General features: G+C 37.4%; 2 protein-coding genes across 2 annotated transcripts in view; one reads left to right on the top strand and one right to left on the bottom strand.

Annotated features, from left to right (window-relative positions):
- Nucleotides 1–12,422, bottom strand: part of LOC149794078 (uncharacterized) — a 177,209-nt gene that overhangs the window by 151,904 nt on the left and 12,883 nt on the right. The gene's annotated exons all lie outside the window — the stretch shown is intronic.
- LOC149794079 (diamine oxidase [copper-containing]-like) lies at nucleotides 392–7,323 on the top strand. The gene is made up of 2 exons (XM_089968027.1): nucleotides 392–675; nucleotides 3,994–7,323. The coding sequence occupies exons 1-2, from the start codon at nucleotides 595–597 to the stop codon at nucleotides 6,358–6,360; spliced, it is 2,448 nt and encodes an 815-aa protein (XP_089824153.1). The 5' UTR covers nucleotides 392–594; the 3' UTR covers nucleotides 6,361–7,323.

Raw genomic sequence — 12,422 nt, 5'->3', positions numbered from 1 at the left:
AAGCTTCGACACGAAATTAACATATATATTAATTGAGCAAGTCACGTGAAGAGCTGCTAATTTTGAAAGTTGAACACTTTAAAGTTGTATACATTTTAGAATTGATTTTTGTTATTAAACCCTTTATTTACATTGTTCATCTTTCCACACGTCGTTTCACGTGTGCGTATGTAAAAATAGTATTTACCACTTACCTTGCTGTAGTTCATATGACGTTTATCTTTCTTTTTGTATGCGAGGCTTTGCACGTTTGTGTTTATGTAATAAAAACCCTTTGCTTTGTTGTAATTTTAAGGACTTTTACAATCTTCTGAGAAAATTGTACATCTTACACACAACCGTTTCCCAATCTTAAATTCAGTGAAAATGATTGCAAACTTGACAAGGTACTAAACAATTACCCCACTCCCTCAAGACAATATATGATCGTATTGACTTAGGGTAAATGTTGCAAATGAGATGTTACTGATTATGGACGTATTTGCGAAGTGCCTCACTCCGGTAAACAGAAGTCGAGTAGCAAGATAAAGTGAACAAGCCCGCTAGACTTCCTGCACGACTTGCAATCCGAATACAGGTGTACCTACAGGCGACATGGAACTCAGCGCCAAGAGCACTTCTACACATCCGAAAAGTAGTGGGGATCCGCTAGAAAACGAGGAACATGACTCAGCGGTAAGAGTAGCTTTTCGTCGTACAACATTGGTTCCAGTTATACAACAAGTGAATTATCTACATCTAAATTAACCTACCCCGCATGCTCCCTGCCCCCCCTCCCCTCTCTCTCTCTCTCTCTCTCTCCTACCAATCCATTCCTATCCGTTCCTAATAGATCTCTAATGAACCAGATTATCCTCTTCCTCCCACAATAAATAAGTAATTTTTTTTAACAATAGAAAATATATTGAATATTTTTTCAAGGATCGCAAGGTCCGCATCGATGAACGAATTCTTTTAGCAGATGATCAGACACCTGTTGTGTCTGTCTGATGTTTCCAATGGTCATAAGATAGAATAATTAAATGGAGAAAGATTGCATCAAACAAGGATTTTTATACAGTGTATCTGAATATAAATCCATTCCAGTCATTGGGTAGGACAGACTACATTCTGATAATAGATAGTATATCATATTAGAAATCAATTCCAGTCATTGGGTAGGACAGACTACATTCTGACAATATACAGTTAATCAGAGTAGAAATTCATTCCAGTCATTGGGTAGGACAGACTACTTACTGACAATATACAGTTAATCAGAGTAGAAATTCATTCCAGTCATTGGGTAGGACAGACTACATTCTGACAATATACAGTTAATCAGAGTAGAAATTCATTCCAGTCATTGAGTAGGACAGACTACATTCTGACAATATATAGTGTATCAAAGTAGAAATTTATTCCAGTTATTGGGTAGGTCAGACTACATTCTGACAATATATAGTGTATCAAAGTAGAAATTTATTCCAGTCATTGGGTAGGACAGACTACATTCTGACAATATATAGTGTATCAAAGTAGAAATTCATTCCAGTCATTGGGTAGGACAGACCATATTCTGACAATATTTAGTGTATCAAGATAGAAATGCATTTCAAGCATTGGGTAGGACAGATTACATTTTGACAATATATAGTGTATCAAAGTAAAAATTCATTCCAGTCATTGGGTAGGACAGACTACATTCTGACAATATACAGTTAATCAGAGTAGAAATTCATTCCAGTCATTGAGTAGGACAGACTACATTCTGACAATATATAGTGTATCGAAGTAGAAATTCATTCCAGTCATTGGGTAGGACAGACTACATTCTGACAATATATAGTGTACCAAGACAGAAATTCATTCCAGTCACTGGGTAAAACAGACTACATTCTGACATTATACAATGTATCAAAGTAGAAATTCATTCCAGTCATTGAGTAAGACAGACTACATTCTGACAATATATAGTGTATCAAAGTAGAAATTCATTCCAGTAATTGGGTAAGACAGAAAACATTCTGACAATATATAGTGTATCAAGGTAGAAATTAATTCCAGTCACTAAGACAGACTACATTCTGACAACATATAGTGTATCAAAGTAGAAATTCATTCCAGTCATTGAGTAAGACAGACTACATTCTGGCAATATATCGTGTATCAAGGTAGCAATTCATTCCAGCCATTGGGTAGTACACACTGCATTCTGAAAATATATAGTGTACCAAAGTAAAAATTCAATCCAGTCATTGGGTAGGACAGACTACATTCTGACAATATATAGTGTATCAGAGTTGAAATCAATTCCAGTCATTGGGTAGGACAGACTACATTCTGACATAATACAATGTACCAAGGTAGAAATTCATTCTAGTAATTGGGTAAGACAGACTACATTCTGACAATATATAGTGTATCAAGGTAGAAATTCATTTCAGTCATTGGGTAGGACAGACAACATTTTGACAATATATAGTGTATCAAAGTAGAAATTCATTCCAGTCATTGGGTAGTACACACTACATTCTGACAATATATAGCGCACCAAAGTAAAAATTCAATCCCGTCATTGGGTAGGACAGACTACATTCTGACAATATATAGTGTATCAGAGTAGAAATGTGTTCCAGTAATTAGGTACAGTAAGTCAAATAGTGAAAGTCTAGAAAGCTAAAGAGTTGATGACACCCTTTGGTCACATTTTTGTTGACAAAACAAAGTTACTAAAAACTGTGTGTGGGTTTATGTTTTTTATATTTCCTAATCGGAAGAAGAGTGAAAGATAAAGCAAATCTCTGTACATTTATATAACCCAAGTTGAAATAAATGCTCTTTGAAAGAAATGGGAAGTACATATGATGCAATTTGTCAGGACCACTATTTTACTAGAACCAGTGGACATTCTTCAAAATATTATTTATAGCATATTAATGGCATAGATCGGGGTCAATATTCTCATTTGAAAATTTCCAACGTTGTAGTATTTACACTCTGCAAATTGAAAACTGGCTAGGAACTATGAACAAACCCTTCCAAAAATATTGAGTTTACTGTCAGATTGAAAAGATGCTCACTGGAAGCATCTTACGTACTGTTTACATGTGCATGATAGAATAATATCTAGAAAACCGTAAATGAACCAACGTAACAACTTTATATCATTACTTTTACATGAACCCGACGTATTTGTTCTTTTTTTTCTCCAGTGTTTCCATCTCTTAATTGTTGACTTGGCCATGATACCAATACTGAAGGGTATGCACATACATACTACATCTAAAGCGACCACTCTGGTGGCCTAGTGGTTAGAGCGTCCGCTTCGGATGCGAGAGGTCGTAGGTTCGAACCCCGAACGAGTCTTATCAAAGAGTTATAAAGATGGTACCAACAGCTGCCTCGCTTGGCGCTCAGCATTAAGAGGTTAGTGTTAGGACTGGCTGGCATGGAATCAGGATAATTTGACTGGGTGGGGACATCATGCTATATCTCTGCGGCATGATGCCCCAGTACTAGACATCACTATAAACTGCCACATTGCAGACATCGTAGCGATATGACTGAAAAATTGTTAAAGCTACGTTAAAAATCCAAAACACACACACACACACATCAAAAGCTGTTAGGTCACTCAAAATATCATTTTAATCCCTTTTTTTCTGCAAACTGTTGCGCTAATGTTAAACTGGTTTAGGACCAGGATAAGCCCTTTCCCGAATTCAAACATTATTGGGACCTACCACTACAACTAAATGGGATAACTCTCGAAAGCTTCTTCTGATAACACGTGATATGGATTTGAGTATGAGCCATACACACGTGTCTTTATGTATGTTGTATTAGCTGCATTTTAGGACCATGAGAAGTATGTCAAAGCTTAAATTGACGATGTTCTCTTTCTGATGACTTTATATGGTTTGCCAAACATACTTTAACTACCTTTCTTCATTAAGAAATAGATCTAAGCAACGTTAAATGTGCTTTTTTGTTTCTGTTTTTTGTTTACAGACTCCACTGACAAACTCACAGGAGAAGAGAAGAGACAAAGAACTGGAGGAGATGAAATGGAGCCAACAAATATCCTGCAGGATAGTGACTTTCGGGGCTTTCATCATAGTGGTTATATTAGCCATTGTAGTTGTGGTGCTGGCGACGCGCAAACCGGAACCAATCTATTGTGAGTCTGGATTTGAGGTGAAACCTCGCGACTTTCGCAATCCAAACATTTTTGATGACCTCACTCCAGAAGAATACCGGGCAACACGTGACTACATGCTTAGTATTCCTAGCCTCAATTTAGTACCGTTTGAAAAGGCAACAATTAATAGCAGCTACATCTTGTTGATTGATTTTTTTTCACCGAGGAAGGAGGATGCATTGGCCTATCTCGACAAGGGAGCAAGAAGACCAGATAGAGTCGCTATAGTAGTCCTTGTTCGGGGAGATGCGCAGCCGCCAGCCATCGAGGAATATATAGTCAGTCCTCTCCCATTTCCTACAAACCACGAAATATACAAAAACCCTGCCTACCGCAGACATCTCATTCCCCATACAAGTCGTACTATAGACTACGTTGAAAGCAGATTTCTCCATCCAATGGTTATAAAGCTTTCAGAACAGCTCTATGAAGTCTTTATGGATAGCTATGGCCTTTGTTATCATAATTGTACACGTGGTATCGACTGTATGACTTTCTATGAAACAGCTCCCAGCGGAAGAAAAAGTGGAGATAGGAAAACATGGTTGTGGGCCTTCAAAGATATTGATGGGCTCTACATACAGCCACTTGGATTTGAGATGCTGATCGACCATAAATCTAGGATTGTCGAAGAGTGGAAAATGGAAATGATTGTATATAACGGGCAAACATTCGGCAATATGGACGAGTTTTTAGATAAATATAAGCGAGATGAAATTAAGAAAATAAACTTGAAGAAAACAGATGACATTTATTCAACCTATTTAAGAAGAGGAAAAGATCCTTTGCCAAAGCCAATTGAAGGGCCGAGGTTGATGGAACCAGAGGGACGCCGTTTTTCAGTTTCTGGACAGCATGTAAACTACATGAATTGGGACTTTGATATACACATGCGAACTATAACTGGTTTACAAGTATTTGATATACGATTCCAAGGGGAGAGAATTGCGTATGAAGTTAGCTTGCAGGAGGTGCTTGTGGCTTACGCAGGGTACGGACCAACTCAAGGGAGTACATTCTACTACGACGCATCGTGGTTTATAGGAGGTGGATCTTTTGAACTGGTGCGAGGGGTGGACTGCCCAGATACTGCTGTCTATATCGACGTAGACCACTTCGTCAATTCAGGAGATGCACAACGGTACAAAAACTCTATTTGTATATTTGAGGAAAATGCAGGAATGCCTTTGAGACGTCACTATTTCAACGCCTATGATAGAGGGAATACTGCTTACGGTGGACTTTTGGATTATCATCTGGTTGTTCGTACTGTTGCTACAATTTGGAACTATGACTACCTGTTCGACTATATTTTCTATCAGAATGGTGCTATAGAAGTTAAGGCTTCTGCGACCGGATATGTGCAAGCTACCTTCAACCTACCAAACGAGAGGCCTTATGGGATTTTGATTTACGAGGGAGTCACGGCTAATCTTCATCAGCACTTGTTTCATTTTAAGGCTGACATGGACATTGGTGGTTTACGTAATAATTATGCAACTCTGGACATTGGATTAGAAACAATTAATCATCCTTGGTTTCAAAATGAGACAAAATCTCAAATGCATTTTACTACTAGAGAGAAAAGGCATGAAATGGACAATGTAAAATTCTCAGACAAAATACCAAGGTACCACATAATATATAACAATAGAACGCAAAATAGACAAGGACAAGCAAAGGCTTACAGAGTGTACAACAGAGCTGCCGTGGAGTTTATCATGGCAGGGCAGCCTATTGCAAACTCATGTAAGTGGACAGAATATCCAATTGCCATCACCAAACGGAAAGACACGGAAGATATGAGCACATCTATCTACGCGCAGATGGATCCTTGGGACCCCATTCTAGATTTCGGGGACTTTCTCTCGGACAATGAAAGTATATGGGATGAAGATTTGGTGGCTTGGGTAACTATGGGAGTCTACCATATACCCAGTGCAGAAGATGTGCCCTCCACGCCAACTGCGTGGAGTAAATTGTCATTTTTCTTAGCTCCTTTCAATTATTTTGATGAATGTCCAAGTATGTCGTCATCTGACCTTATCAACATATATAACACCAAGAATTACAATGAGGTAAAGGTGGATATCAATGGCAGATCCAAGGTTCCAGCATGTAATCAGAAAACAGAGGGACCCTTCAAATACTACGGTGCACGTGACCCAGTGAAGTAATCCCTCAACCTAATGATTCATGTGTCGCTTGTTTTGCATGCAGTTCATCGACGCAGTTGTACCGTATATAGCTAAAATGTTGTAGCAAAGGGATGACATTTATTCATAGTAGTTCTGGCTTTTTATGTTATGAAAGACTTTAAAGACGGTGACAGACTCTGGGAATTTACTCAAAACTTTCAGATGAAATACCAGTCTTTCAAATGTTATTGGTAATATTTGCAAGAAAGTATCCAACTTAGCTAAGTAGCTTCAACATAAAACATTTGTTATAAAACACCTATAAGGGACGAAATGACTTCTTGTGGGAATTTAACACTGGTTTTGGGTCGGTATGGAGTTTATGAAAATTTAATATTATGTTTGTGTCAGTAGGAAGTCAACAGAAATTTAGCATGATCATTTTGCACGGTATGACTTCTTATGGCAATTAACAGTACAGCACATTTGGGAGGATATATCTCCTTAAGTGAATTTAACATGAGCGGTCTATTGAATTGAACATGAGCGGTGTTTGGTGTTCTACGGGAATTTATCATACTCTGTTGATATAACCATATAGGAATTTAACCTTAGCAGTTTATAACCCTCACATAATTTAACAGTAAGGTTGATAATATCACTCCTTTTGAGAATTGACGTTATGAAGGACACATTGGGGCTTATGGAAATTTAACATGACGGGACATGGTAGGGCTTTATGAAACTGTAACAGTGTGCGCTAGACACACCTAAAAACAGACAAAAATTCGCCCTGACTGACCATTACCCGTTGGCACTAACCAACACCTATTCTGACTTACCAAAGAAATTTTGACTAACAACGCCTGTTCGTATAATTGTAACTGAACAGTGCCTATTATGACTGACTTATACCTATTTTAATTGACCAACAGCTATTATGACTGACCAAGACCTATTTAAATTGACCAATAGCTATTATGACTGACCAAGACCTATTTAAATTGACCAATAGCTATTATGACTGACCAAGACCTATTTAAATTTATCAGCACCATTCTATCTAGCATCTATCCGGACTGACCTGCACTTATTTTGAAACTAACTAACACTTCTTCAGACATGATCCAGGCAAATAACGATACAGTTTTCCAAACATGACATCTTTTTACATGCCATATAAATGGAAATTCCTGTATGATTTATGCAGCAATATAAATGTTGAATTATTCCATGAATGTAATTGGAAGATTGTATAAATATTGTCAAAAACAAATTATCTTGTTCTAAATATAACTCAAGAACTCCTGTACTTTTTAAAAGCAAGTATAAAATACATTGTTGTTTTCAACAGCTGAGCATTTTAACATTAGGGCATGTATAGTTCTCTATGAACATTTTAATATCGATGGACAAATACGATGGAGAGACGGGCATAGACACTTAGTACAGCCAACTACTTATTTATTATAATTCAACACTCACACACTTACCATCCAACATCCACCTTTACAATTAAACACCATCCCGTACAAACAAAACGGATTCGAGAAGGAGGACTTATGTGATTGTCAGTAACACATATCTTTCAATCAAACACCCACCTTTACTTTCTAGCATCCACTCTTACCACCCCTTCATACCCACAAAGAGAAATGGAAGATGATACGAGGAGTGAAGTAATGGTCACTAACATACATTAATACAAGCCAACACACAAAGGTAGGAGATATAAATTGGTCATTAACACGTCAAAATAGTACATGACCCTAAATAGGGCCTCAATGGGATGTAGCACGATGTCCCACCCAGTCACATTATCCTGACACCAGACCAACCAGTCCTAACACTAACCTCTTAATGCTGAGCGCCAAGAGAGGCAGCTTTTAATACTATTTTCTTTATATGTCTTTGATTTGACTCGGCCGAGGTTCAAACCCGCGATCTCCAGCATCCGAGTCGGACGCTCCAATCACTTTGCCACCTGAGCGGTCTTTTGCGGGATAGCTATTAATGCAATAGCCACTGTCAAAATAACACTTCTGACAATAGTTGTGGGAATTTCTGTTCTCGTATAACATTGATTTTCTATATCCAGTTACAGCAGATATTGAAGCGGATGCTTAATGCTGTTCAACGGCTCATCAACACATTATATATTATTTAGAGCCGCCCCAGAGAGAGAGAGAGAGAGAGAGAGAGAGAGAGAGAGAGAGAGAGAGAGAGAGCGGGATGATATATAGTAATTCGGGAACCAGTACTAATCTTAGTATCACACATATTCCCATGGCTCAGTGGATAGACCGTCCGGTTTACGTCCCCATCAGACAGACGAGGCAAGGCGAAAGTGTCTTGCTCAAGATCACACCGATGAATATCAGTGGTACCTGAGAGGCTTCAACACGGGTCATCCGGTTTCAAGTCCACTGCGCTATCCACTGACCCATGCCAGCCCCATATATATTAAAATAATAATTAAATTCTATATATTTTAATAATCTTTACATCTTTAAAACCAGATATGTTCAGTACGTATCACTGCATCAATCATGTAAAGCGGGGGTAATTGAACCACCACCCAGGCTCGACTCTATAATGTAGGGTCCCCAAGACAGCAAGCGATGAGCGCGGGGCCCCAAGCAAACAAACTTCCACTGCGAAGTTGATTTCATGAAAGCGCGGGGCCCAAGGCGGTTGCCTCGTTCTCCTTGCCCTTGGGCCGGGCCTGCCACCACCGATGAAAATCGGAAAATAAGTATCGCCTCTGCTCTGCTAATAAACATTACTTTCATTTTACCAGGTGACCTAGTTTTGGACCCAGTGTAGCCCCTTTCCAACAAGAAGCGGAGACTCATTCATATAAACATTTTGAGCAAGTTTGATACATGCGGCCTCTATGGATAGTTGAAATTTTCTGTATAAACATAAATGGACAATAATCCACACCTAATGGCCATGTACTCCGGCGAATCATTTCTGTTATAACAAACTAGACAGAAGATCACACAAACGTTAATGCTGAGAAATTATTTTGAACTTGAACAAGTAGTTTCAGAGAAGATTTCTAAAGTTGAGCATATCCGTTTATATAAGGAAAACAAGCCTATTACTGGCAGCCATGTTTTCTTGACGAATCAACAAAGTTTGAAGAAACCTGATAGATGGTCACTGAATCATCATTTCCGCAAAATTATTTCGAAATCTAACCGGCAGGTTCGGAGTTTTTTTAAAAAAGTTTTTCTTTTCTTTGCCATGACAACCATAATTCACGATTTGCACTAACTTGAAAGAGGACCATGCTGTCAGTGATTGCCTAAGCAGTTTCAGAACAGATGTCTTTTGAAGCAAAACATTAACGACGACGGGTTACGAGTTATCAAAATAGTTTCCCATTAAATGCTTAGTGCTCAGGTGGGCTAAAAACGCATATAGCATGACTTATTTTACTGATACATTGTTAATCTGAAAATACAATGTTGTAGGCTCTGAAAGAGGCATAACGTAAATTAACTTTTCTGTTCATAAACTGAAAATGTGCAAAATCAAACCCTCACGTTTTCATCACTCGTACATACCCTCCATGTTCCTGGCTGTGTATGCTCGAAAGCACTGTTTTTACGTTCTTCCTTTTTTATTACTTCAAATACATGTTTCTTAAGTTACATAGTTTATTGTTTTCTATTTAGAATGAGCCGCACTTCCTTTTCAGGTTCCGTTTTTATCTTTACCATTTCAAGTCATGATATATTTTCCATTCTCAGTTGGGAATATATGCGTGATATATTCCCCGTGATCCAAGATTAAGGTAACAAATGGCATGAAAAATAGACCCCGTTATATAACTTACAATGTTTTTTTTTCTAATCGACAACATCGAGTCAACGTTAGCAATGAAATAAAACACACTTGAAGTTTTATTAATGATGCAGTCTGGCGTTGCCTTTCTGCATTTAGATGTCTTGGATGATGCCGCTCATCTGTGCCCTTGTAGTCGTTGGTAATATCAGGGAGCGACATCGATGGATCGAACATTTCGTGGAGACTGATCAGGCAAAATAGAAGACGAAGATGATGAAGAAGAAAATAACTGAAGAATTACTGTGATTGCAAAGACGCTGCGATTGCAACCTTCTTCGAAAGTGTCTTATCTTACAGATGGCGGGAGTTATACAGTACTGATTCTACCCTGAAAAAAGTGGGTGATTTGCCCCAAACCACTAAAAAGTCGACCATTATGTATATATAGCTAAAACGTGTTGCAATTGATGTAAAACGCCATTCAACCGATCATAGGCCATATGAAGTTTTATGTGGAAACCGTAAGGCATTTTTCATGGCCTTTTGTTACACAGAATGCTTTACATGTTTTAAATTTCGTGTTCCATATTAGAAAAATACGTATTACGTGATGATATGCCATTGAAGACAAAAATAAACTATGTTAGTAATTTACAAAACAGTGACCGGATGGGGTGTGGTCATTATTGTACATGCAATTAAATGTAAAAGGTATATTAAACGGAGTCAAAATTATATGGATCAGGTCAATAATGTACACCTTAGGGTCATTATTCTATATAAAGACCCCAAGTTATTGGGTTGAAACTTATGCATTTAAACTATTCTCCATCGATATTTTGCTAAACATGTAAATCGACCCTCATATAATCGTGACCCCACCCCCACAGATTCAGAAAAGCTCAACAATAGATTTTACTTAAAATTTTCCGCTTTTTAACTCACTGTCAACAACATTGTGAAAATGGTTGAGAGTGAAACTCAATTTTAACAGACTTTTTTAATACTGCAAAGATTGTTTCGAGTAAATAAGTTTCCCGCCATCGCCTTTGCTTTAGCGCCTAATTCCTAATAGTTGAAAACTTTTTTTCTGATATATGTTTATACGAACACAGAAAAATATAAGTAATGTAGATACAGCAGAGGAATTATGCTTGTTAGCAAGAAGAAAATGTCGGTGGTACTAGTGTTTAATATGATATCGGTATTTACGCTTGATCGTAGCAAGGAACAACTTAAGAAATCAAGAAGTGAATTGTTGCAAAAGGGATAAAACCTGTTTACTCCCTAACGAATGGTATTGAATGTCGGTATGATCTTTTATAGAGACTAATGCATTGTCGCTCAACTTGTAATCATTTTTTTATTATTATTTAATTGACAAATCCGTCAAATTATGTAAAAAGGAATGTCTGTTATTTTTTTAAATCGAAAGTTTATGGCCACATAAATAAAGGCACTCACATTATACTTTCAGATATGAAGATTTATACCTGAATGCGCTATACCATTACCAGATGAGCAATCAGTTCATCCAAGAAACAAGCACAATACACGTGTGCCCAATTTTGTATTAGGAACTACTTTGTAAACAAATCATGCACATTCGCATAGTAGCGCAATACGTTTTGGTTGATTAAATTTGTTTCTGAATGAACTGAAGCAAATGTTTCGTGGACTGCAACATACCAACTGCTTTGCTACATTCCACATTAACTTTTTGATACATTGTTTCAGATTTAGCGATAGACACCAGATTTCATAAAATTGCCTGGTACCTACAAATAACATGCAAGCTATAAAGGCATAAACTGTCTCCTTTAGCTGGTAATAAGAATGGCAAAAAATATACTTACAGTTTTACATCCAGAATTTCCTCAAAATGTACTTTCTTAGTTCTGCAAATCCGAATTACATGAGCCATGTCATGATTTCTCAAGCTTGATTGCACATTTCGAAATTGTACTGTAATTTCGATTATATTCCAAGTGCAATTACATCTTCCTTACCGCACTCAAAATGAAATAAACATTAAATTCAATAGCGTTTTTATTTTTTTTTGATAATTGCAATTGAAACACTTCATATTTTCCCCACATTATGATTTCAAATAGTCAATGACAGAACAAACACACTTGCAGATGTAAACACGCTTCTCTGGTGTTCCTTCAATCCGATGTATTTCATATACAATTTGCACAGATGAATCCAGTCCAAAAACACGAACTTTAGTAGAATCGAAACAAAATACCAAAATCTACTCATTCCAGATCAAATGGAAAAGTTGTTGCAATATGCATTCA

The sequence above is a fragment of the Sinohyriopsis cumingii genome, chromosome 8 (assembly GCF_028554795.1).
Source record: "Sinohyriopsis cumingii isolate HCF-2022 chromosome 8, ASM2855479v2, whole genome shotgun sequence".
In the NCBI taxonomy this organism is placed as follows: Eukaryota; Metazoa; Mollusca; class Bivalvia; order Unionida; family Unionidae; genus Sinohyriopsis; species Sinohyriopsis cumingii.
Note: the sequence above shows the minus strand (reverse complement) of the source record. Positions and strands in the feature narration are given on the sequence as shown.